General features: G+C 31.8%; 5 protein-coding genes across 10 annotated transcripts; 3 read left to right on the top strand and 2 right to left on the bottom strand.

Moving 5' to 3' along the window:
• Positions 1-252: 252 nt before the first annotated feature.
• LOC105147697 (BRCA1-associated RING domain protein 1) lies at positions 253-3,668 on the bottom strand. Of its 3 annotated transcripts, none has more exons than XM_011058884.2 (9): positions 3,164-3,668; positions 2,756-2,944; positions 2,538-2,697; positions 1,887-1,967; positions 1,610-1,806; positions 1,312-1,527; positions 1,107-1,216; positions 848-955; positions 253-760 (listed from the first exon to the last, which is right to left on the bottom strand). In XM_011058884.2, exons 1-9 carry the CDS (start codon positions 3,232-3,234, stop codon positions 459-461), a joined length of 1,434 nt encoding a protein of 477 aa, XP_011057186.2. In that variant the 5' UTR covers positions 3,235-3,668; the 3' UTR covers positions 253-458. The 3 variants fall into 3 exon arrangements, with proteins under 3 accessions (XP_011057186.2, XP_087271797.1, XP_011057184.2); XM_087415671.1 differs by having other exon boundaries at positions 253-955; positions 3,164-3,250; positions 3,341-3,664; XM_011058882.2 differs by having other exon boundaries at positions 253-955; positions 3,164-3,662.
• Positions 3,669-4,061: 393 nt separating this feature from the next.
• Positions 4,062-10,621, top strand: LOC105147700 (uncharacterized). Of its 3 annotated transcripts, none has more exons than XM_011058889.2 (9): positions 4,062-4,604; positions 4,754-4,967; positions 5,057-5,204; positions 5,530-5,641; positions 5,854-5,907; positions 6,020-6,181; positions 6,490-6,614; positions 6,802-6,988; positions 10,436-10,621. In XM_011058889.2, the coding sequence occupies exons 1-8, from the start codon at positions 4,508-4,510 to the stop codon at positions 6,982-6,984; spliced, it is 1,095 nt and encodes a 364-aa protein (XP_011057191.1). In that variant the 5' UTR covers positions 4,062-4,507; the 3' UTR covers positions 6,985-6,988; positions 10,436-10,621. The 3 variants fall into 3 exon arrangements, with proteins under 3 accessions (XP_011057191.1, XP_011057192.1, XP_011057189.1); XM_011058890.2 differs by lacking the exon at positions 10,436-10,621 and having other exon boundaries at positions 4,062-4,372; positions 4,494-4,604; positions 6,802-7,209; XM_011058887.2 differs by lacking the exon at positions 10,436-10,621 and having other exon boundaries at positions 4,063-4,604; positions 6,802-7,209.
• LOC105147699 (putative ATP-dependent RNA helicase spindle-E) lies at positions 6,710-13,359 on the bottom strand. Of its 2 annotated transcripts, XM_011058886.2 has the most exons (10): positions 13,164-13,359; positions 12,573-12,806; positions 12,202-12,493; positions 11,604-12,061; positions 10,915-11,266; positions 10,647-10,813; positions 8,943-10,559; positions 8,464-8,810; positions 8,133-8,346; positions 6,710-6,966 (listed from the first exon to the last, which is right to left on the bottom strand). In XM_011058886.2, exons 2-9 carry the CDS (start codon positions 12,783-12,785, stop codon positions 8,166-8,168), a joined length of 3,627 nt encoding a protein of 1,208 aa, XP_011057188.2. In that variant the 5' UTR covers positions 12,786-12,806; positions 13,164-13,359; the 3' UTR covers positions 6,710-6,966; positions 8,133-8,165. The 2 variants fall into 2 exon arrangements, with proteins under 2 accessions (XP_011057188.2, XP_087271783.1); XM_087415657.1 differs by lacking the exon at positions 6,710-6,966 and having other exon boundaries at positions 7,714-8,346.
• A 2,449-nt stretch (positions 13,360-15,808) lies between these two features.
• Glob1 (globin 1) lies at positions 15,809-21,755 on the top strand. Its single transcript, XM_011058891.2, has 4 exons — positions 15,809-15,992; positions 17,484-17,664; positions 19,141-19,366; positions 20,261-21,755. Exons 2-4 carry the CDS (start codon positions 17,516-17,518, stop codon positions 20,390-20,392), a joined length of 507 nt encoding a protein of 168 aa, XP_011057193.1. The 5' UTR covers positions 15,809-15,992; positions 17,484-17,515; the 3' UTR covers positions 20,393-21,755.
• Positions 20,994-21,755, top strand: LOC147906753 (uncharacterized). Its single transcript, XM_087415674.1, has 3 exons — positions 20,994-21,134; positions 21,191-21,332; positions 21,441-21,755. The coding sequence occupies exons 1-3, from the start codon at positions 21,095-21,097 to the stop codon at positions 21,658-21,660; spliced, it is 402 nt and encodes a 133-aa protein (XP_087271800.1). The 5' UTR covers positions 20,994-21,094; the 3' UTR covers positions 21,661-21,755.
• Positions 21,756-23,395: the final 1,640 nt, after the last annotated feature.

The following is a 23,395-nucleotide window of genomic DNA, read 5'->3' as shown; positions in this document are numbered from 1 at the left end:
TGACATGTGACATGACAAACATTTCGCGCATGCGCAGCGGAGTAGCGATAATGCAGACGCATCATAAATAAAATTACTTTTACTAAAATAAAAAATAAGTAGGGACAACGAATGTAGTCAGAAATTTTGCTGTAAGGAATCCTGTTAATTAAATTAATTATGAATTAATTTAATCCTTTCATGGTTGGATCTATGGAGTCCCTATATTATATTTTAATATTCATGTGTTTGCAATAATACAACGCAATAATATGCACAATTCATAATATACAAATTTATTAAAAACCAAATTCTACGTGATACAATAAATGCGTGATACAATAGAAAAATGTCATTTTTTTGGGAAAATAAACAAAATGTAATAAATAAAAAAATTTTTTCAGATTTTTAAACTTTGTTTTTCTATTTTTCTTAAAGTAGGGAAACTTACTTTTGGATTAATTCTTGTATAAGATCATTTAGCACAATCCCAGGTGAGCTGGATCGACAAGAGTAAATTTTTCGATGCACTCAATAAGCCATACTAACGGCAGACTTTTGATATGTGGCATATTATATTTAATAAGCGGTTCACCTGTCTTTCTACCTGGCACATATATAATATAATGTGTACATTTGTGTAAAGGATGAGATGAATCATTCGCGGTATGGAAAGGTATCACTCGTGACATATCTTTTAGATCTTCTGGATCTGGTTTTCTAGTGAGTACTGTTCCTTCTCCTTCCTTTACAAGTTTTATCAGATTATCCTTAGTAAATTCTACGTTAGCAATATAATAAGTTGTATTTGCTTGCAAAGCAAAATAAAAGAAACAATTATTGAATAGACGTGGATTTTGATATTCACTGTTTAGTCTCGCTTTCCTCGGGATACCAGGAGTGGGCGCGCCGTTAACTTCAAACAATTCGAGATCCATATTAGCTATTTCATCCATATCTTCTGCCAGTTGGATCCCTTTAAATGGTAATTCTTTCTAAATATTAATTTTGTATCGCTTAAATTTTTATTTAGACATAACAATTTTACATAAATATAACTGTTCTTGCAATATATTTGAGCAAACAATTCACAGCATAAAATTCATTATAAGCATATTTTATCTTACACTCGCTATTGAGAAGCCAATTCCCACAAACAATTGAAAATAAGATGTCAAGTGTCAATGTTGTAATATTTTTCTCATTTGTCTCTACTATGACATGTGTAACAGATGGTCTGAAATAAGTTGATTATATTACACTCGTTTGCATTTTCTTGTAAAAAGAAAAACCAATACAATAAAATAATATCTAAAAAGAATAAATATGTACCTATATGTTGTCAAAATTTTAAATTTATGTCTTGCGGCCACGAGACGGAGTGATTTCTGATTTACAAGTTTTAAATTTGACGCAAGAATCACAAATTTGTCACATCCTGTACGAATAGATTTATCTAGAGTTTGATTAAGATCTGATACCTTTTCTGACGGAGTTCTAGGTAAATCCATCAGAAGTTGTCGCATCTTTTCTGATTTACAGTAGTCTCTACATGGTCACATTAAAAGATTATGTAATAAAATTATCTTTAGTAAATATTCTTTGCGGATACAATAAAATATCTACATACATAGGCTTTTTGCCATATTGATCACATTGATTTCTGTCTGCATTATAATGCAACAACAACTTAGCTTCTTCAATTCTGTTACACTTAGCAGCTTCGTGTAGTGGACTTCGATTCTTAAAACCTGATATATCGGGTAAAGCTTCACAATTCAATAGCAACTTACATATTTCAGTATATCCAAAACTGACCGTTTCTTGCTGAAATATTATATAGAATAATATATATAATCTACATTTGACAAGTTTGTAAAAAACATATTGATGTATTTCTTTTTTACCAATGGTGTCCAACCAGCATTATCTTTTGTATTAGGATTTGCACCAAGCAACAAGAGATGTTTAACTTGTTCAGCATTTTTCTATAAAATAATCGTCTCTTGAAGCTTTTTTAGAAAAGTTAAAATTATCTTTTAATGTACATAGCAGGGTTGGTAAAAGAAAATGTTAAAAAAAACATAACATGTGTTTTTTTTTAATGTATTTTTAATGTTTGAATATGTTTTAAAGTCTAATCTATAATATGCTTTTTGTTTTGTTTCTTGCTTCTTACTCATTTTTTTATTTTTTACCTTTTTGCCTCTTATTTAGTTTTTTCATTTTCTGTTGCCTGAGATAAAAATCAACAAACTTCGAAAGAGACACGAAACATGTCGAAAAAGAAACATTGTCGATAAGACTGTTACAAAAAAGGAAAAAAACACAAGATAAAAAGCAAAAAACAGAATACATTGCAGATTAAACCAAGTATTAAAAGAAACATGCTTGAAATATATTTAAAATATCGATTAAACATGTTTTAAAACATGTTTTTTAGTAACCTTGTTATATAATACTTGAGATGTAATAATTTAATTAAGGTATTATAAATTATATTTTTAAACAAAGCAAAGGAGTATAGTAAAAACAGTATTAGTATTTCATATCTATACCTGCAAGCATGCTCTATGTAATGGTGTTTCTCCTTTGGGATTTCGTTTATTTATATTTCTCATAGGTGTATAACCCTGTTTCTTTGGTGTAAGAAGTATTGCAGATATTGTATTGTCCATTGATATATTAGATGCATCAGTAGTAATGTCCCATATATTTCTAAAATAATTTATTTTTACATTGTTATTTATGTAGTTTTATTTAACAAACCTCTAACCTTTTATGAATAATTTCTGCAATAACATCGCAATTTTGTATAAGACTGGATACTAAATGATCAGGTTTTATTTCATTTGGTTGCACTGGTACATCACATCTAATACATTTCGTTGCAGATTTGATACAATTATGACAAAAGAAATGCCCACAATTTATGAGCCTTACAGGAGAAACTGGTTTTGACCTACTGTATAAAAAAGAGTAATCATATTATATAAAGCATGTATAAAATAATAATAATAATATTAGATACGAGCATTACATATATACAAATATAAAATAATAAATACAATATGTGTATATATATATATATATATATATATATATATATATATACATATATATAAAGAATACATGTGGAATTTGATATCATTGTCAACTATAATAAAATCTCAAATAATTATACCATTTCCCGCAAATCAGAACATTTGCGAAATCTTGCAACGCACTAGTAGTATTTATCCACGACGTTTCCATGTTTGTAAATTGATTTCTTAAATATTAGCCGATTGTTTATCCACACAACATATATTCAAAACATATGTTTTAACCTTTCATTAATATTTTTAGAATACAAACAAACCAAATACTTTCCCGCAAATTTGCCTGAGGTGCGTTCCAAAACTTCACTCTGTCAACTCCGAATATCTGTTATCTTTATTCAACATTCGGTAATCAATAAGGATAAAATGGTACTCGGAATTGACAGAGTTGAATTTTGGAACGCGTAACCCTGCATCGACGAGATAAAGCTTGTATTCAGCAGACTCAACAGCTGTTGAATGAGCGCTATTGATGTATTCTTCCAGATCTAAAATGCTGATTGAATGATCTAAAAGAATATACCAATAACAGCGAGCACTCATTCAACTATTTAGTCCACTAAACTCAGCCATACGATATTTATGTGTCGTACGTAAGACAAAGAAATCCGAGGATCTCTCTGTCCTACAACCAATCACAGGCTTGAAAAACCATGTCGTACGATATATATAATATCGGCCATAGTGTGAGTGCATATCGCGTGTGCGTTATACCACTGACGAGATATTATTAAAGACTGTCAATCCTGAGCAAATTTTCGGCGGTGTAAAAAGAGCCCGGAGATAATTGAAGAACTCTGACATTATTGACAATTGGTACAAATTTATTATTATCAACATAAATATTTGCCTCATGCATTATTAAATTTATGATTTTTTATTATATAAATATTCCATAAATAAATATGCATACTTGTAAAGCTATAATATTCTATATATTGCAGAAAAATTACAATTTTTTCTCTGCGATTATCATCTCTGTTGATAATCAAACTTTGACGATAATACTAAAATCACAATTTTAAAGAAAAATCGAGTATTATTGAGTTATAAATGCATAATTACGTCTACTAAACTAATAAATCATAAAATTAGTACACTATTATCAGTTTTTAACTCTTAATCACTTTAATATTCATGAGGACGCGAATTCCCTTAAGGAAGTCGGTCTTTAATAGTATCTCGTCGGTGGTTATATCTTCAAAGGTTTGTAAGATCCATTGAAAGATTTTTAACCGTATCGACCTCTTACTATTTTCGGAGGTGAGAACCAATAATCTAAGAAGAAAACTGTAAGTATCAGATCCAGACAAAAAGATAAACTTTCGAAGTTATCTTAGCTGCTCATGCGAATACAAAGGAATTGATTGTTGATAATAAATAGCGTCGAAGAAGACTTATTTGATTTATCAGGTAATATCAAAAAAATGCCAGCGATACTAGTCGGACCACCGCAACGCAATGAGCAAATGTGGCAGGCGCTAAAAACTCATATTTTGAGAGAGCGGCAACGAAAGAAACAAGGTGCTTAATATTATAAGGCCTTAAAAATGAAATATCATAGACCAGATGAATGTATCTATGAATTTTACTTTGATTCAAATTTTTTTCTAAATGAAATTTCTTCTAACAAAATTCCTTCTCGTTTGTAAAAATTATCCATTGTATTTCAGAACAAGAAGCTGATGCCGAGGAAGAACGTTTACGCAAGGAAAGAGAGCGCCAGCAAAAGCAAGATGTGATGACATTAGGTGAAACACGAGAACAAATCTCAAACTTGGACAATGAACTGTCACAATTGAAAGCAGAAAAGCATCAGTTGTTCTTACAATTAAAGAAGGTTCTGAACGAAGATGACAGAAGACGACAACTTATAAAAGAAACCAGGTTTGCAATTGCAATGTTTGAAGAAACATTCAGGAATTACAATTAATAAATAAATATATTTGTAAGATGAAGTTATCTTATTTTTTCAGCGTTTGTTCAGAAGTTTCGACGACAGTAGGAGGATATCCTGCAACAGGTCCAAGAGTGGTACATCCACAACTGTTTTTGCCATTGCCACGTAGCAGCAGTCCTCTTTATAAGGTTGCTGTTAGTACTCCAACTCATCTGTTACAAGGTGTAAGTGAAACTTTCTCATTGATATATATTTTGGCTCCCATTACTTACTGCAAATACTGAAAATCTACAGTTCACATTACGCATACTATAGACTAGTAAATAACAGAGCACAATCTTTATATATAATGTATATTATAGTGTCCATAAAAGTCAAGACTAAATTTTTAAACATATGTTTGTGAACAGTTTCTCAACCTCATTAACACATCGTATTGTATAAGTTTAATCTCAATTTTTGCAGCATCTTACTATATATTAAAAATTTACTTCTAAAAATATATTTTCTTTAGAATAAATTTTGCATTTTAATCTTTCTTGTTTTCAGGGAACTATGAAAAGGACTCATACTCCGTCGCCGCCACCAGCTGCATCATATCACAGCGCGTACGGCTACAAACCACCACCGTCTATCCCAAGTTATAATCCACCTCTTCCTAGTAAGTAATATAAAATTATATATATTTTATAAGAACACATTTGAATTCATTTACATTCGTTGGCAATAATCACCAAAATTTTAGAAAAAAATAAGTTTAAATACCACATAAATTAGTTTTTAAGTGATAACACTATAATTTTTTACTCAAAATTCTGTTTAAGTCGTGAAGATGGCATTGAACATTGGTACTTTGTATTTGTGCTTATGTAGAAGCTGAGGAAGCTGCCAGAAGATCCGGTGATGCTCGGGCAGTTCTTTGGAACAGTGAGTGAACTTTTTCGTGTCTCTTCTTTGCTTTCTCTACAAAATATGAGTGTTTTCCACTCCTTTTCCAGATTATTCATCCATCTTAATTTTTTTTCTTCTCATTCGACAGAGAATAATCAGTATTCTGCATCGAACTTTTACTCGGCGCCCACAGGCCAGAGTGTTTACAGTTATTCCGCACCAGCGTCACAGCCATCTCGAGAACCCTCGGAATCAGCTAAACCAGTTTATCTTTCGAGCGGTAGAGCACCATTAGCTACACATCAAACTGGTAATGTAGTTTATTTTATCACTCAATACAGTAGTTCAATATTACATTTATTCTGAACTAAATTAATAAATTCATGAAAAGAATAAGGAGAAAGAAAATCGAAAAAATTCTACAAATAAAAAGAATATTAGCTCACATAGCTAGTTTTTTTAAACAAGAAAGAAATGTGATAATAGTTAAATAATAATTGCACATTGCGATAATAAATTGAAGAAAATTGAAATAAATTGAATAAAAAATTAACAAAATTTTTTTAAATTTTATTTACTAAAAAATTATATTTTACTAAAAAAAGTTATACTTTGTAGCATACGTAACTAATTTACATTCGATGGAGCATAAGGGTGCTTATGGCGAAGACAAGTTTTACTTGCGACCGACGAATCACGTTACCGTTCACGGTGGAGCTATCCCGATTCAACAACCGCCTCAGGTTATATTAAACAATTTCCTTTTTATCATTTTTTACAAAGCAAAAAATTGGTTAACAAAATTGGAAACAAATTTGATCAAGTTTGGTAGCAACTATTTTGTACATCCATTATAACAATACATTTATTATAAAAATGTTATTGTACATATTTACTCTGTGAACTTCTATTTTTCGTCAATTAATGTAGGGTGCGAAAACTGGCGGGATTACTTCTGGTTATCCTGTACGAGCACCTCAACCACCACCCAGTTCATATCCGCCACCACCGCCACCATCTCCTGGTACCTATGTGAGTGGTTCAGCTGCCAACGTACCTGGTAGGTTGCTGTATACGCAACCTGGTGCTCGCTACCTTCAACGAGAAATATAGGAACGTACGTTTTAAAAAAAGATTTTTTAATCTTTTAACTCTTTGATTCTCTCTTGTGCAAACTAATAAAATATTGAAATCTATGAATTGCATTGATCAAGAATTGATGATTTGTCAACATTTGTGTATATTTTATAAAATGCAAAGAAGGTCAATATGTGTAAAGTATATAAAGAATGAAATCAAATTAAGAATAAAATATATTTTTTGTTCTTTTAATCAAAATTTTTATTATTTTCAATAAATATATAAATATATGGATATTTTTTTCAAATATTTTAATACAATTTTAAACACTTTTTAAAATTGTATTATACTATTACACACAAAAAATTAACAATTAACTCGAAATAAAACAATAGTATTTCAGATTTTCAGCTGCAAGCAAATATTTGTAAAAATAGCTTTGAAACGTTGTTTTGTGAAAATGTGTTGCAATTAGAAGTTATAATTGATAAAGATTTTTTCCGTTTTTTCCTCATTATATCATTAAATAATAATTTCTATTAAGTATAAGTTATATCAGTATAAGTGCAAATATGAATATAAAAAATAAAAATACATGTATATTGAGCTTTATATCCTGCACAAATCACAGAAATTTGAAGATCATTTGAAGAAATTCCAATTGTCAAATTGGAATTACATTATATAAAACATACAATGTAATTCCAATTTGACAATTGTAAAATTTGTATAATTTCATTGAATATTTGACAAAGAAACAAATGTAATTCATCTATATATATTGTATAATAACATACATTGTATAATAACATTTACAGAAAGCTCGTAGCTATATGACAAAAAATTCAACTTAATAAGTAATTTGTCATTGTGAAAAAAGATTGAGCATGTACTCAATTGTGAAATAAGTATTAAAAAGAGAAACTTCTGTAAAAAAAAAATTTCTTATGATATCTTATATTCATCATAAATTCCTAGAATTATTTCTATATAATGAATAACAACATTGTACTTATCATTTGTCTATAAGACAAACGTGATCTACTTTTATACTGTCCATATAAGTAATAAAAAAAAACACGAGATTGCAGCAAACTTAAAAAATACAAGTCATAGTACAAAATAAAATGATGTTACAAAATAACAAAAGAAAGAACTAAACATAAATTTATGTTATTAACCTCAATTTGTCCATAATTTAAATTTATATCTTATTATAACGTCAGTTTGTCCATAAGACTCTGCAGACTTTCTCCAAATTCCGAAGTATCTATCATTTGTTGTTTCTTTTTATGATGTTCCGAGCACAGATGTGCACGAAGATTGATAATGCCATTTACTTCCATTAGACACAATTTGCAAATAACAAGTCCAATTCTCTTCTCACGCGGATCCCTGTACACAGAAGGAGTACAACAAGATATTAACATTATATTAATAAAATTACATTAAAGAACAACATATTTTGAATGATCCGAATTTAACAGAATACATTACTAATATGTCACTTACTGATGAGCTAAAGTCTCTAATTCTAACAGGTGCCTGATCATTTCTTCAAGTTTGTCGTTTCTATCATTTAATTCTAATGCTTTGTGTAAACTATAGACGTTACTTTTCTTCGATGTTTCCCGAGCAGGCACGAGAAACAGAGTCTCATCGTATCGATTCCATTTGCCAAAGTTACTGATTGGAACTGGATCTATTTTGTTACGAGTTTTATATATCACATTTTTGAATGCATTTTTAATTTGATTTTGGCAATTTACAGTCATATCGTGATGAGCATCCTCATCTACAATTTCAGATTTAGCATTGAAGTGCATAGCAATATTCATCCAATGGCGTAACTTATTGATCTATCAACAGAATTTTTATGATTAATTGCCTTAATTTTATACTTATATAAATACAGACAAAAGAAAATCTCCGATCAAATGTATCTGATTGTATCATACAACGTATAGTGCGATGCAATTTAGACAACGTACCATCCGTAAATCATTCATCGTAATTTCGACGTCAAACATAATTTCCAGATCATGATCCGGAAACAAGCTTTCCTCTGTAGTACGATTGTATCCCAATCCACACAAAGCACCTATGTAATAAGTGCCCATAGGGCTACGTCGCAATTCCATATACGGTGTAAAAATTAAGGTGATTAGTGATGTAAGACCAGGTGTAGTGGGCAAGAGAGTTGTGTTTCGTAGATTCAGGTGTCCCAAATTCTTGGAATCTCGAATGATGTTTTGCGCTACCAGAAAAATTCCTTTTGGATCTTCTGGACAGGTATCAAGGAGAACGGAGTTGACTGATGTGGTTTCCACGCTCACTTTTTTTATTAGTCCCTTAGTTATCAGATGAACAAGTTTAACCTCTATGGGTGAACAGGGACCTTGCAATGTCACTTTGGATTGATATTCGCAACTTTCCGGTAAATCCGGATATGGTTTTTTATCGTACATGTATCGTTTACTTGACGGTTCATACAGTTTAGCAGATTGTTCGAACAGAAGTCTTTCGTAATCCTTCGTAAGCCCAAGATCTTCGGCTTTGCGACAAGCATCTATCTGACTTAATAAGTTTATCTGAATCGGGATCCGACATTGTCTGATTTTAACAGAATTCCGAACGAAAGTGTAGTCGGACATTACGCGATTCTTTTGCTCATATTCTATATAAACGCGGTTCGATCCATCGAAGGATACGGTTATGTTCTCGTAGTCTTTGGAGTCTGTGAGCATATGCTGTCCAAAGATCTCTTGGAATTTCTTAGAGTACAGTGACCCAGGCTGTTTCGTCGGCCAACCTCGTAGGATGATGGTATTTGTCGGATCGCGATCAACTAACATCTTCTTTATATCTTGTATGCGTTCGTTTACGTTATATGGAAATTTAACGAAATAATTGGGATAAAATGCACCGGCGATTATAAATTTAAGTACAAAATATCGATCGATAAAGAGATTTTCCCAAGTGATTTTCTCAAGACCCGTCGTCTCTTTTATGCCAAATTGGTACAGCTTATATTTTATCTCACTTATAAAGGCATCCATCTCACGTAGCGATCTCACGCGGAGACTCTTTCGTCGCGCCCATTCTCTTTCCTGATTAGGATTGTTTATACGACGATTTGCCTTATCATTTTGCCACACTTTGAAGGCATTCAAACAGGCTATGCTATCGCTATCGGATTTAGCGGACCAATGCATTTTCTCGTGATAGGTTGTCTCTAATTCGTGAAATCCGATATTGAATATATCTTTAACAGTCATGCTAGCTGCGATAATGATAGTATCCGATAGGATGCCGAAAATATGACCCAAGATAATCAATTTCGTTATGTGCACGTCTAATGGAAGATTGGCCATTACAAGACCCAAAGGCGTCATATCGCCATCAAATTCTTGTGTATCTCTATTAAGCAGCGCACCAACTTCCTTTAATAATAATATAGTGCTCCGTATGTTGCTAAGATTAGGTGGATCCAGAGAAAGAGCGAGGAGAGCTTTTGGTTCACCCATATCCAGCAATTTCGACTTAAGAACGACATTTGCAAGTGGAGCCCTGAGCATTTCTGGAACAGATTCGTCGCTCATCACATTCTGTAATATTCAAAATATGATTTAAGTTCTGCAAAGAATTAAAGTCGAAATATTGAAAGTGACATTTTGATGTGAAACTATACTCACTTCATAAAATGCTCTTGATACCATTCTGTATACTCTACCATCCATTACGCGGCCTGTACGTCCAGCACGTTGCTGACAATTTGACTTGCTTGCCCAACAAAGTTGCAGGCATTGATAATTAGTTCCAGGTTCGGTGACAAGAAGTTTTGTCAAGCAAAAATCAATCACTGAACAAAAAAATAAGAATTATATTAGTAGAGTTTTATCTCGACTCAGAGGTAAAAATAATCCAACAAATATTACTTAATCTTGATTGAATATAGCATACCATATTTAACATCGGGTACTGTAATGCTACTCTCAGCGATGTTCGTCGATAATATGATACGCCGATGATTTTTCGGTGGTTTCTTAAATACATTTTCTTGTTCCTCGGTTGAGATCAACGAATGTAAAATAATTATATGCCACTGTGTACCCTTATGTTTCTCCGATAGAAGTATAGAACGTAAATCCTCGATTTCACTAAATCCTGGTAAAAATACTAGCACAGCGGCTCTTTCGAATTCATAATTTGGAACATTATTCTTGTTGTCAATACCGTCGAAAATTTCTATAACACGTGCGGCAAATTCTGCTATAGAGTTCATGAATGTTGGTTGCTCGGGTACTTCAGGTATCTGTACAAAAAGACAATATATTTTCCATGATTGCTTCTCCATTAATCGCGTGAATCAAAATAAAAAAAGAAAGGAAATGAAATAAATTATTTATTAACAACATTTTTATTCTAAGTTATTAAAACATCTTCAAAATATTAGCAAAAATTTATTCAATGTGAAACAACATTTGAAGTAATGAAAAACAATGACAATCTCTACTTTAAAAATACAGAATTCTAACATATATTTTCTTTTCTCTCTATCTTTAAAGTAAATAATGATCATACTCGTTTTTTTTAAACTAAAACGTACAACTTAATTATGTTTTAATCGTGCAAAAAAAATATATACTTACAATACCCAAATTCTCCAGCTCGTCTATATAATATATAGAAATTTCGTAAGGACCACCTCTAGGTATATCGATGATCGGCGCAGGTAAAAGTTGATTTTCCACGGGTGTGGAAAAATACGATGAAAATTTATCCACGTCGATTGTTGCGGACATCAGTATAACTTTAACCATCGCAGAATTTGTACGTAATAATTTCCTCACTATCAACAGAAGGAAATCCATATCTTCGTCGCGTTCGTGTACCTCGTCTAATATAACATGAGTATAGTCCATCATATGCTTTTTGTTTGTGAGCTTGTTTAAAAGCACGCCAGTCGTGCAATAAGTTATGCGAGTGTCGCGATTTATATTTTTGATCAAGCCCATTTGATATCCCACAAGTGTACCAACAGGCCAATCTCTTTCTTGACTGACCCGTTTCGCAATACTCATGGCAGCAATACGCCTTGGTTGTGTTACTATAAAATACAAAAGTTCTTGTATTATATTGGTAAAGTATTATAAAAAACAAAGTACAAATAAAGAAATTTGAAAAAAAAAAATTGAAATCTCCTGCTAGATATGTGGATAATGCAATCTAAATCCGATCAAGAGATACCTATGATGTTGCAGTGCTGTTTCCTTTCAAATTCTGCATCAAGAATAAGTTGTGGCACTTGTGTCGTTTTCCCACAACCCGTGGAACCACGAATGATGACGACAGAATTGCTCGCAATCATAGACACAACTTTGTTTCTCATGGATAGAACAGCTAAATTATTTTTGGGCCGATAGGCAAAGTTGTATGTTTGGTAAAGCCGAATAGTATCTTCCTTACGAAATGCTATTTCTCCAGTTATCTCCGATATGTTGTCCATATGATCATTATTGGAAAACATATTGTTTTTCATCTACAAGAAATGGTAAGAATAACAAAGACGAATGAAATGTAGACTGGTAGATTATTATATATATGTTAATGCTAAGCACCTGTATGTATTCTTGTTCCTCTTTATGTATATATTTCTTTACATATTCTGTTTCTGATTCCTCGCTACATTGGCTGGTACTAGGAAAATAAGGTTCTTTATCAAATATGTCTTCATGTGTGCGTTGTTTAATAGAAGGAACTGGCAGATTTATCTTGAGAGGTTCAGGTGATTTGTACACATTCAGAATACGGTCCACCAAATTTTTATTCATTGTTGTGATCTAAATATTGACCTGTTTAAATAAATCATTCAAAATTCATACCAAATTGCAAAGCCTCTATATATGTTTACATAAACTATTATAATATACTTTTGAAGAATTTTGCAAAGTCTAATTTCTTAGTACTGAAACAAGAAATCCCCAAAATCCATATCAATTTATTAACTTTTTAATTTATTTCTTATTATGACACAGAATGATTTTAGAAATAAATATAAACGAACATTAATTTCTTTAATAAGAAAAAAAGAAAGTTTTGCATCTTTTATGAAATCTCAATCTTATCTTTCATAGTCAGATGACGTTATAATATAATACAACCGAAGAATAATAAAAGAAAAGTTAGAAAAATCCCGTTTAATAACTAACCTCAAAAGCACAAAATGACTATAATCACAGAAATGAATATAGATCACGCCCAAAATAAATCAAGATAAATAGCAGTTTATTCGCAATTATTGTATCTTCTACTCCTTTTGAAATGGAAAATCATTTTCGTTTGGAGAATAAATCGCCATTACTAAAGATTAAGGATTAAGGCCGCAGCACAGCGTTTTGTATAACGCATAACGCTTAGTGCATAAGCGAATCAACTAATCAGAATCTTTCCTTTCCTCCCATTCCATGGAAAAGAAGAATTTTGATTGGTTGATTCTCTTATACACTATGTATTATGTATTATGCAAGAGTCTGTGCTACGTCCTTTAAAAGCTACGTTTAGTAGAACGTTTATTTTGCAACTGTTGGAAGTTTTTTTCACGCTAATGGGTTGCTTTTAGATCAAGAGGAATGGTCCTCTCTCAGCAGAGAATCATAAAACAATTGCAAAACTGTTGTGTTCTGCTGAACGCAGCCAAAGAAACTGTTGTGTTCAAACGTGTTTACATTCGATACTTCGAGAATCGCAATATCGCTATTCGAGTTAAAAATTTTTTAATTACGTCAATCCTCAATCGGATCGGCACAGCATTTTGTTAATTGACAATTAATTTATTAAGCAGCATCTGTATTATTTTGCTGCATAAAATTATGTATATAAAATTATTAATATTAATATTGGGCAGTTTTATTGTTTTAAATATAGAAAAATCGAATCAGAGGCAATAAATTATACCTATATAATGCCAGTTAAATTAATAATATAATAATAATTATTTGTTTATTTATTTAATTACATATAATTGAAACTAAATGCCATGGAACAAAACGCGAAATCAAACGCGAAAAGGTTGATTAGAATGAATACAGCCGATTGTCGCGATTGGCTCGCCGCTTCGATATTTCGAGAATCGCAATGACTTCGATACGTTTCGAATCTCGGTCAGTCGCGGAACGCCAGTCACAACGGTGTCGCAAAATGATCCGCGTTCGAAACATTTCTGTGTTTTTTCGCGATCGTCTAAAAGTGAGTGAGATTCACGCGTGTGAGGCATTTCTCTCAAAAGTATTTCGCCGTAACATAAACACTGTGTGCGCGATCAGCATCAAGTGACAGCGCCGTACCGACTTCGGTGTCGTAATTCACTTCTACAAGCTCGGCGGCCATTACAAATCGTCCCCTACTTCGAGCTGCAACGACAGTGCAATAAATGACGCGCGATCATCATCAGTATGTGAAAAAATAATTCTACTATTATATATTCATCAAAGTTTTCTGGATTTAAATCCTTTTGAGAAAGAATTAATTAATTTCGAAGTTCAAATTATTCAGTTACGTTCCGCATAACGTAATTCTCAAGGATATAAACGTCCTTAAATTCTTCGAAGAACTGCGTTGTATGGGGTATATATATTTATACAGAAATATATGTAATCTAGTTAGTCTTTATATTTTTAATGTTTAGTATATATTATCCATATAGCACAGATCGTTCCAATAATATTGCAGCGCAATTGTATACTGAAATATGATTGTATTCAGTAAAGAATGTAACTTTGATCTGTTATAAAATTCTTTTAACATGATTAATTTATACACTTAGATTCAGTGAGGAATTAAAGAAAAAAAAACCATTAGTCTTGCTCTTAGTTGCTCATTGAATCCAAATGTATAAATCAATTATATTCAAGAACAACAGTTGCAAAGCTGCTTTTTCTGTTGAACGCAGCCAATTATATTAAAAAGTTTCATAATAGTTACTGCTTCCTCTACGGAACGTAATTATTATTCTACTGATATTGTAGTAACATAGCAAACGTTGCAGCAATGCTGCTGCAAAATTTGGTGCTGTATGAACAATATATTAATTTCTAATAAATTTCATCAAATAAAAGTAGTTGTAGTTATGAGAAAAAATATCTTATGTGTGTTAGCATTCTAGATTTTTTAATTTATACAAATATTACAAAGTCATGAAAATTATATATATAAGTATTAATAATTTAATATGTATGTATATATATATATATTAGGTGTTGGAATTAATTCGTAGCGTTTTACAAGTGATGGGAAGTACTTTCATTAATGTATTTTTTAATGCTCATGTGAAATAAATAACATTCTTTCATTAAAAACGCTACGAATTAATTCCAACACCTAATATATATATATATATATAAAATTATATATAAAATATTTAAATGCGCATTATTCAAAACTTTTATAGTATCTTAAAGATTCTAAAAACATAATTAAAATTAATTGCATAGAATACATGAACACAAAATAAAATATCACAGAAATAAGGATTAATTTAAATAAAATATTACACACGCATTTACATTTAAATGCAAGTAGAAACGCACTTTTGTTTCCCCCCAAATCGATAGACGAAACAAATTTCACTACACAGTCGTCGTTCTGCTAGATTCAATTAACAAAGTAGTCGAAAGAGGAATGATCCTACCGCTCATTATCAGAGATATGTGATATATTTCCTGTCATTGTTCAATCCTTCAATCAAGATTTCTAAAAATAATCTAGCTTACGGAGTTTGTCTTATGGAAACGTCTCGCGTATAACGCAATTCCTCCATCGGATTATCTTCGGAAGTGGAGTGGGGACGACTTTAAAATAGTTAGATCGGCCGCCGACATCGAGTAGTTGCCGCTTGACCAGTGCACGCGTGGCACGTGACATATCGTACTGAATTACAACGTAATTGATACGATTCTCGATAAGCGAGGCCTCATCGTGTCAGTCTGTATAGTCGCTCGCGCAGTGCTTCCAGCCGCCCCGTTTCTCTTCCTCTGCCTCTGGTATTAGCTCAGTTATCTTTCACGCTCTATCTCTTCATTCACGAGCGATTTAAGCAATTGCGATACCGAAATCGAGAGAAAAAGAAAGGCTTAATTGCAAAGGCTATGCGTTTCGCGGGTTGTCTCTGTATTCAGATCGATTATTACAATGCCAACATTTTGTATCAGGTTGTTTCTCATAATAAAATGAACTGTAATGTTTACGAAACATTGGTGTTTTAGGGAGCTTTCCAGCAGAGGCACAAATCGACACAAGAATCATCGTCTGTCTTCGTTTCTTACTGATTATTGAACAAGGACAGGGTGACTCTTGTGTCAATTTGTGTCTCTTGCTGGAAAACTCTCCTAATGATGAATCTGAACACGAAGATAATCCGCGAAACGCATAGCTTTTGTATAGAAAGTCATCCATGGAAGCCTCAAAAGTATTATCAAAGGCTGAATTGATGTCGCGAACGAGAGTCGCTCGTACAAATGCTCGAATGACGCTTTGATCTTGCTTTGAATTCCGCTCCTTTCATTTTCTTTATTAGCTTACTGTTAAATATTTTATCGTACAATCGTGAATCTTCGCGCGCGAATTTTATTAATCGATCTCGAGAACGCGAGAAAACCATCTGTTGCAATGATCTGTTTGTATCGCGTAATAAATAATCAGTTGGTTAACATTCAACGTACGTGCAAATCTTGTTGTATTAAAAAAGGCGTTTTTTTCTCTTTAGCGAATGCGCAAATGCAGATTACTGTCGCTTACATAATGCTGAAGCAGTTTACATATTCAGAGATAACGCTAGTTTTTATATGTAAATATTTATTTATTTATTTTTTAATATGACTATATATTTTTTCGCGTCTTTCTCTACTACATTTCAGTATCGTACAGTTTTCATGTCCCTTATAGAAATATAATACGAACCAATTTAATATTGAAAGGCAGTAATTAATTATTTATTTTGAGTATTGAAAGCATTGTTGTCCACTGCTTTAATAATATTTAAAATAAGTTCTCCAAAATAATTAATTGTCTTTCAGTAATAAATTAGTTAATGTTGAATTTCTGTAAGAAATATGAAAATTTAAATATAATTATTTGAAAGGATTAATATTTAAGATACGACAAAAATAACTATTTCATCTAAATATTTCATATCTTTCTTTGAGATTATTTTTTATCTGATTCTCCATTAGATATTAATTGTAAAAATAAGTCTTTAAATTTTTTGGAATGGAATCTCACTGTAAAGATTGAGATTTTACTCTTTAGAAGAAGATTTCAAAATGCAAAAAATTTAGAGAGTGCACGCGATTAAATCATAATCGAGTGATCATCAAGTTTTGCAAAAAAAAAAAACATTAAAGAATTACATGTAACATTAATACCACATATACGAGTAAATATCTTTAGTTGTTCTTAACGAGAAGTTAAGTCTCCCATTGTGAAGATCATTTGTGGAATAATCATCTGATCAACGGTGCAATTGTTTTCCATAGATCAGGCTCTGTTCCCGCACGCTGACGCGAACATGTTCCAGACTCTGTTAGATTTCTTTCACAATGACAATAAATTAGACGAGAAACTCGGCCTGACCGAGAAGCAAAAGAGACTGGTACAGAAAACATGGGCGATCGTTCGTAAAGACGAAGTATCGGTCGGAGTCGTCCTTTTACTCGCGTGAGTGTGAATGAATTGTTTTTTTTCATCCGCTCCACACACATTTTTCACTAAATTTGTATTTCAATCAAGCGAAAACCACAAAAATAACCGCACCGGTAAAACCATGCAATCTTCATTAAAAAACCTCAAGAATAACCTCAAGAATAATAGTTTTCCATAAATAACATTTTAATGTAAAATACAAGAATTATAATATGAAATTGGACCGATAAGAATAAATCTAAAAATTAAGAGAAATCTTATTTTTAGTTAAAGCGGATATTAAAGTTGATTAAATATTTATTAAATTTATTAATTAAATATTTATTAAAATATTACTTAATTGGATAATTAGATAGAAATAAAAGATTTTAATGTAAGCTCACTTATGATGAATGAGCTTGCATTAAATGATAGCCGCGATGCATTGAGAAATTCTTTCAACGCGACCGAAGCTTCCTCGCTTCAAGAAGTACTTCCGCATTCTAACAAGCCATTCATTTAATGATTCGCCGAAGCGTATATATCTGGTGCATGATAAAAAATCCATGTCACGCACTACGAACCTCGTCGTCAACACCCTCACGTCTCGTCGAAACCATTCGCGTTTGTTAATGCGCATTGCGTCGCGGTGCGTCGCAAAAGATGCGGCAGAACGCATGCTATGAAAATTTCAACGTCGCTTTCATTATCATATGTGACACCGGGGGTAAATTATTGCGACATCTTGCAATCATGTTGCATTAACTATTTTGCGATAGGAGCTGTTTACAATTTATTCCTCTAATATATCAAGGTTGCAACAAAATTGGAAATCAGGGAAATTGAAAACGGTTAGAGAAATTAAAGAAAAATCGGGGATTTTGCAAAATTTTCTGCAAAATTAAAATTATTGGCTTTAATATGCGCACCTCACATCTACGCAATTTTAGATTTCTATTAACTTAACATTACATGCAAGTAATTGGCTTTTGCTATATATATATATACTGTTGTTTCATCTTCTATCTATAAAATATTGTAATAATATAAATAATGTTGGATGCAAAATTCTAACATTACTAAAACATCAACTTGTAATAATGTAATCAAGTCTAAATTTAAATTTGGATAATTTAAAGTTAGAAATTTTAGGCTAATTATTTTATATCGAAACGTAATAAAAGCGATAGAGCATTTTTTAATGATGCGTTAAGAAAATGTGGTCAGTTTTGTAACTTTCATGGTATTGTATATCATATATAGTTACTGAATAATTAATTTAAGTTGCTCTCCCATATTAGCTTCTGCTTCTGCTTTTAACGAGAAATTACGTTCTCATCATCATTATTTATCTTTGCATAATGTAACAAAATTTCTCTAATTTTTCACTTTTATATCATAATTTTATACAATTTTAACGATGGATCAGCCCTAAAACGACTTGCATCTTAATCACTTCCCCAAAACTACTCATTTTATTCGCGAATTCAATATGTAACTCATTTTTTATAGCTTTTTCAAACAATATCCAGAAAGTCAAAAAGAATTTAAGTCGTTTAAGGATGTCCCTCTCGATGAACTGCCAAAAAATAAAAGGTTTCAAGCGCATTGCGTTAATATCATAGCAACGCTTGGCAAAGTGATTGAACAAATGCACGATCCAGAATTGATGGAAGCAAGCTTGATTAATTTTACCGAAAAACACAAGGTTCGTGGACAAACACCAGAGCAGTTTGAGGTAAGTAAATGTTTATCTTTTTATCTTTTACATTTTTTTCAATGACGTAATATTAATATATCTTGTATCTAAAATTTTGTTTATAAATTTCGATCTATTTTTACTATTTTTTCATGTAAATAAATTTACAAATATATGTAAATCTTTTATTCTTAAATGCTTATTTTTTAAAATACACAAGTTTTTTTTATAGATGTAAAACGATCTTAAATCTTAATGAATTATATTTGCTTCCTGTATAAAATTATTTCACGAAATTACTCTTCGGAATAAGCTGATAATAATTTTTTATCTTGTGTACTAACACTTATCAGATTGATATTGGCTGCTTTCAGCAGAGAAAACTAATCAGTGTACGCTCATTGATCAGTTTTTTTCTATTAAACGCAACTATTAACTCTATTTGAGACTCTATATATTGTAGGACCATATATGTGTGATAACACAATAAAAATTATAACAATCAAAGCTTCGCACGGAATGCAAGAGATCTGGGTTCAACTCCCGACCGAGATAATATTTTTTGCAATAAGAATTAATTATTTACAGATTTTAATATGTCACTCAGCATAATTAAGATCGTTTCGAAGATGCGAAAAAGCATCAAAAAATTGTTAAAATTGCTAATCAATTTTAACTTGTGATATTACTGCGGTAGTTTAGTAGAATTAGCATTTCAAGACCGAAAAATTATTTCGGCGCGCGTTTTAAAAAAGGACTATATTCGTAGTATATAAATTCAGAATCATAGAAGCATTTAAGATCAACTAGACCGTTTAAGACTTTGATTGTTATGGTTTCTATTTAACTCTATTAAATACAACCATTATAACCTCTGTATGTTTTTATCTTAAGATATAATTGTTATAAATAATTGTAATAAATATCTTTCAGAATTTGAAACAGGTGATACTAGACGCATTCCCCTCTTTATTCGGAAAGCAATATACGTTAGAGGTACAAGAGGCTTGGAAAAAAACCTTGGACTTGATCTTTTCGAAAATCTATCAGGTGTACACAAATTGAGATGCTCAAACATAATCGCGAATTTTTAATTGTTTGTAAATGATAAACCTGTGGCACATATTATATATCGCTTTTTGAAAATAACATCTAAAAAAGTTAATCAATCATGACAACGATATGTTTTTCGCAAGATGATATTAACGAAACTTATATATAACTTTTTGCACGACGGAGATTTAGTAGGTTTTTTAAAATTATATGACGTTTTAAGAAATGAAAGTTGTAATTAACGGGATCAATATGATGCGATATTGTGATGAAATTTGTACATATATATGTTCATATGACAATAAAATATATCCTGTATGAAATTAATTTTAGCAAAAATTGTCCTTTTATCAAGTTTTACATTAATTAGGAAATTAAAAGTTTTTAAAGATTAAGAATTTTTTTTCTACATAGAAGAAAATACTTTTTCGTGACTGTAATTTTATTTAAAGTTTTTAACTTTATTGGATAAATTTATTTCATTAATCTAACATGTTATCAATCTTTCTTTTTCTGTAATCGTTTTAAAAACTTTATTTTTCGATCGATCAAACTTCATATTGCGCAGCATCAACAAAATGTGACGTTAGCCAAATGTGCATTATTTGATTCGCCTAACCGCGAAATGTCAATTGCTTATCCTTATTGTTTTCTATTAACATTTGCCGAAACGATAGGACAGAATGATATGGAGAGCTCTTGAAAAAACAAGGAATGAATAATACCAACGTGACCATTCACGATATTTTATCAGGTGAGTCGAAGGATTTCCGGAGCGATGACATTCATGATTGGCATGATATATTTTAGGACGCAATGTGATCTGCTTGTCCATATACGTCATCGGTGGCATTATAATCGCGATTATAATTTGCACTTGCTGTTGCACCCTGTTTGTGAGAAAGAAGTGTGTGAGGATCATTGATAAGCTGACAGGAAGACGGAAAAAGGAGTCAGTATATAAAACAAACCTATTATTTGTATAATGTGATTCTCAGCACGATTCCGAGATTTAATAAAATATAAAAAGCGACTGATCAGGGTGTACAAATACATTTAGAAAGTATTTTTCTCCCGACATCGAGGAAGGACGAAAGAAGTTGCGGAAAAAGAAGAAAAGACCCGTGTCGCCGGATTTGATACAGACGACGGAAGTCACCGCGCCGATTATCCCAAAGGAACCGGTGAGGACAGAGAAATTGGAGACCCCGTCACCGACTCCTTGCTACAAATGTTACAGAAAAAAGAAAAAGGGACGAAGAACGAGGCAGATACGATGAGATCGCAGAGAAGGTTAATCCATAAGTAAATGAGACAACGAAAATGAGATATTTTCCCGAATTGAAAAGAAATAAAAGCACATGCTATAACAGAATGATCTTTTGTTTTTATCTGCGCGATTCTTTCTCTTTCTGTAATGTCTCGTTTCAAGAAAAATGCGGGCGATCGGTATTTATGTCATAATTATCGTGATAATTTTTGTCTTAAGAATCCGCGGTACGATAGACGTGAATCTGAGCGAATTGGAGTATCTCGCAGCTCGATTGAGCCCGGTCGAATGTAGGCGATTAATCGCCGCGCTTCATTACACGACTTATGACTTGCCGAGCAGCTTGGCTGAGGCAGGTCAGCTCTCTTTTCCATGGTTCTATATGAAAAGAACGATTTTGGTGAAGTATCTAAAAATTTAAGTAGATACAAATCGGAAAATAATTTTGTCGGACCATCCAAATAATACTCTCTAAAACTTTTACAGTGAATCTCACTCTGAAGAGTGAAATCTCACTCAAAGAATAAAAGTTGAGTCACTCTTTTGCAAGACTGACTCAATTTTCATTCTTTACAGTAAAATTTTAAAGAATTCAGAGAGTAGGAAGCGTGATAAGCAACGCTGCAAAAGTTTTGACGTAATTCTAACAATCTGCATCTCGAGTGTTCCACATAATTATTTTAATAGTCCAACAAAATTATTTTTAAATGTATAGGTAAATTTTAGATCTTCAGCAAAATCATTCTTTCTATGTAACCTTATATCGCAAGACTCTTTTATTAATAGCTTTATTTACCCTTCGAATATTTAATTAACATTCAATCACTCCCGCGAATAAAAGAGCGTAAAGTGGACGAGGAGATCCCGTGTTTGCGTTTACTCCTTCATTGGAATAATTCTCCCGAGGAGGGCCGGGGAAAGACGCACGCGGCGATTGTGCACCGACTTCGACAGCTAAATCGCAACGATCTCGCCGATTGGCTTGGCAAAACCACCTTCAAACAACTGGGAAAGGATCTGGACAATGCTATTACGCTGTCCTTCGACGAGCTCGCCGAGGAAGAAATGGAAACCAGCACGTCGGCATTCCACATTGCTAATTATACTCAGAGCTGTGCAAAACACGATCAAAATATCCTTTACAAAATGCAAAATAGCCATAAAATATATCTTATCTGTAAAGTGGCGAAGACAGTATATCTGAACATTGAAATTGAACAATGAGAACAAATAATTATAATAGTAAACACTAAAAATTCTTATTTAAATCAAATACGATAGGAAAAGTTTTTTTATATATTTACTATTTCTTCAAAATATTCATGAATTAATTAAAGATTCATGTATTTTAGATAAAGTGTGTTGCACAGCTTTGATTATAATTCGACTGTTTTATTTGACTTCTGCATATTGTTTCTTTTAATATAAAATATAATTTTGTTTAAATATTATATCAAATATTCGTTGCGTTTGCAGCTTAATTACAACAACGTCTGTTATGTGGATTCAAGAGGAAAATCCGTGGTTAACAATTGATACAATTCTTATGGCTGTACTGCTTGGGTTGCTAGGAACGCTATTTGTTTTAATTGTGGCCGTTATCATACATATCAAGGGCAATAAAAATTAAACATAATGTTCTTTCTTTCTATTTAAGTTTAAGTGAAGTTTCTAAAATACAAATATCCACACATGTTAAAGAATAAATAAATCAATAATAATAAAAACGTTTTTCTTTATTCTCA

This window comes from Acromyrmex echinatior, chromosome 18 (assembly GCF_024713525.1).
Source record: "Acromyrmex echinatior isolate Ae372 chromosome 18, ASM2471352v2, whole genome shotgun sequence".
Lineage (NCBI taxonomy): Eukaryota > Metazoa > Arthropoda > Insecta > Hymenoptera > Formicidae > Acromyrmex > Acromyrmex echinatior.
This window is presented reverse-complemented; position numbering and strand designations above follow the sequence as displayed.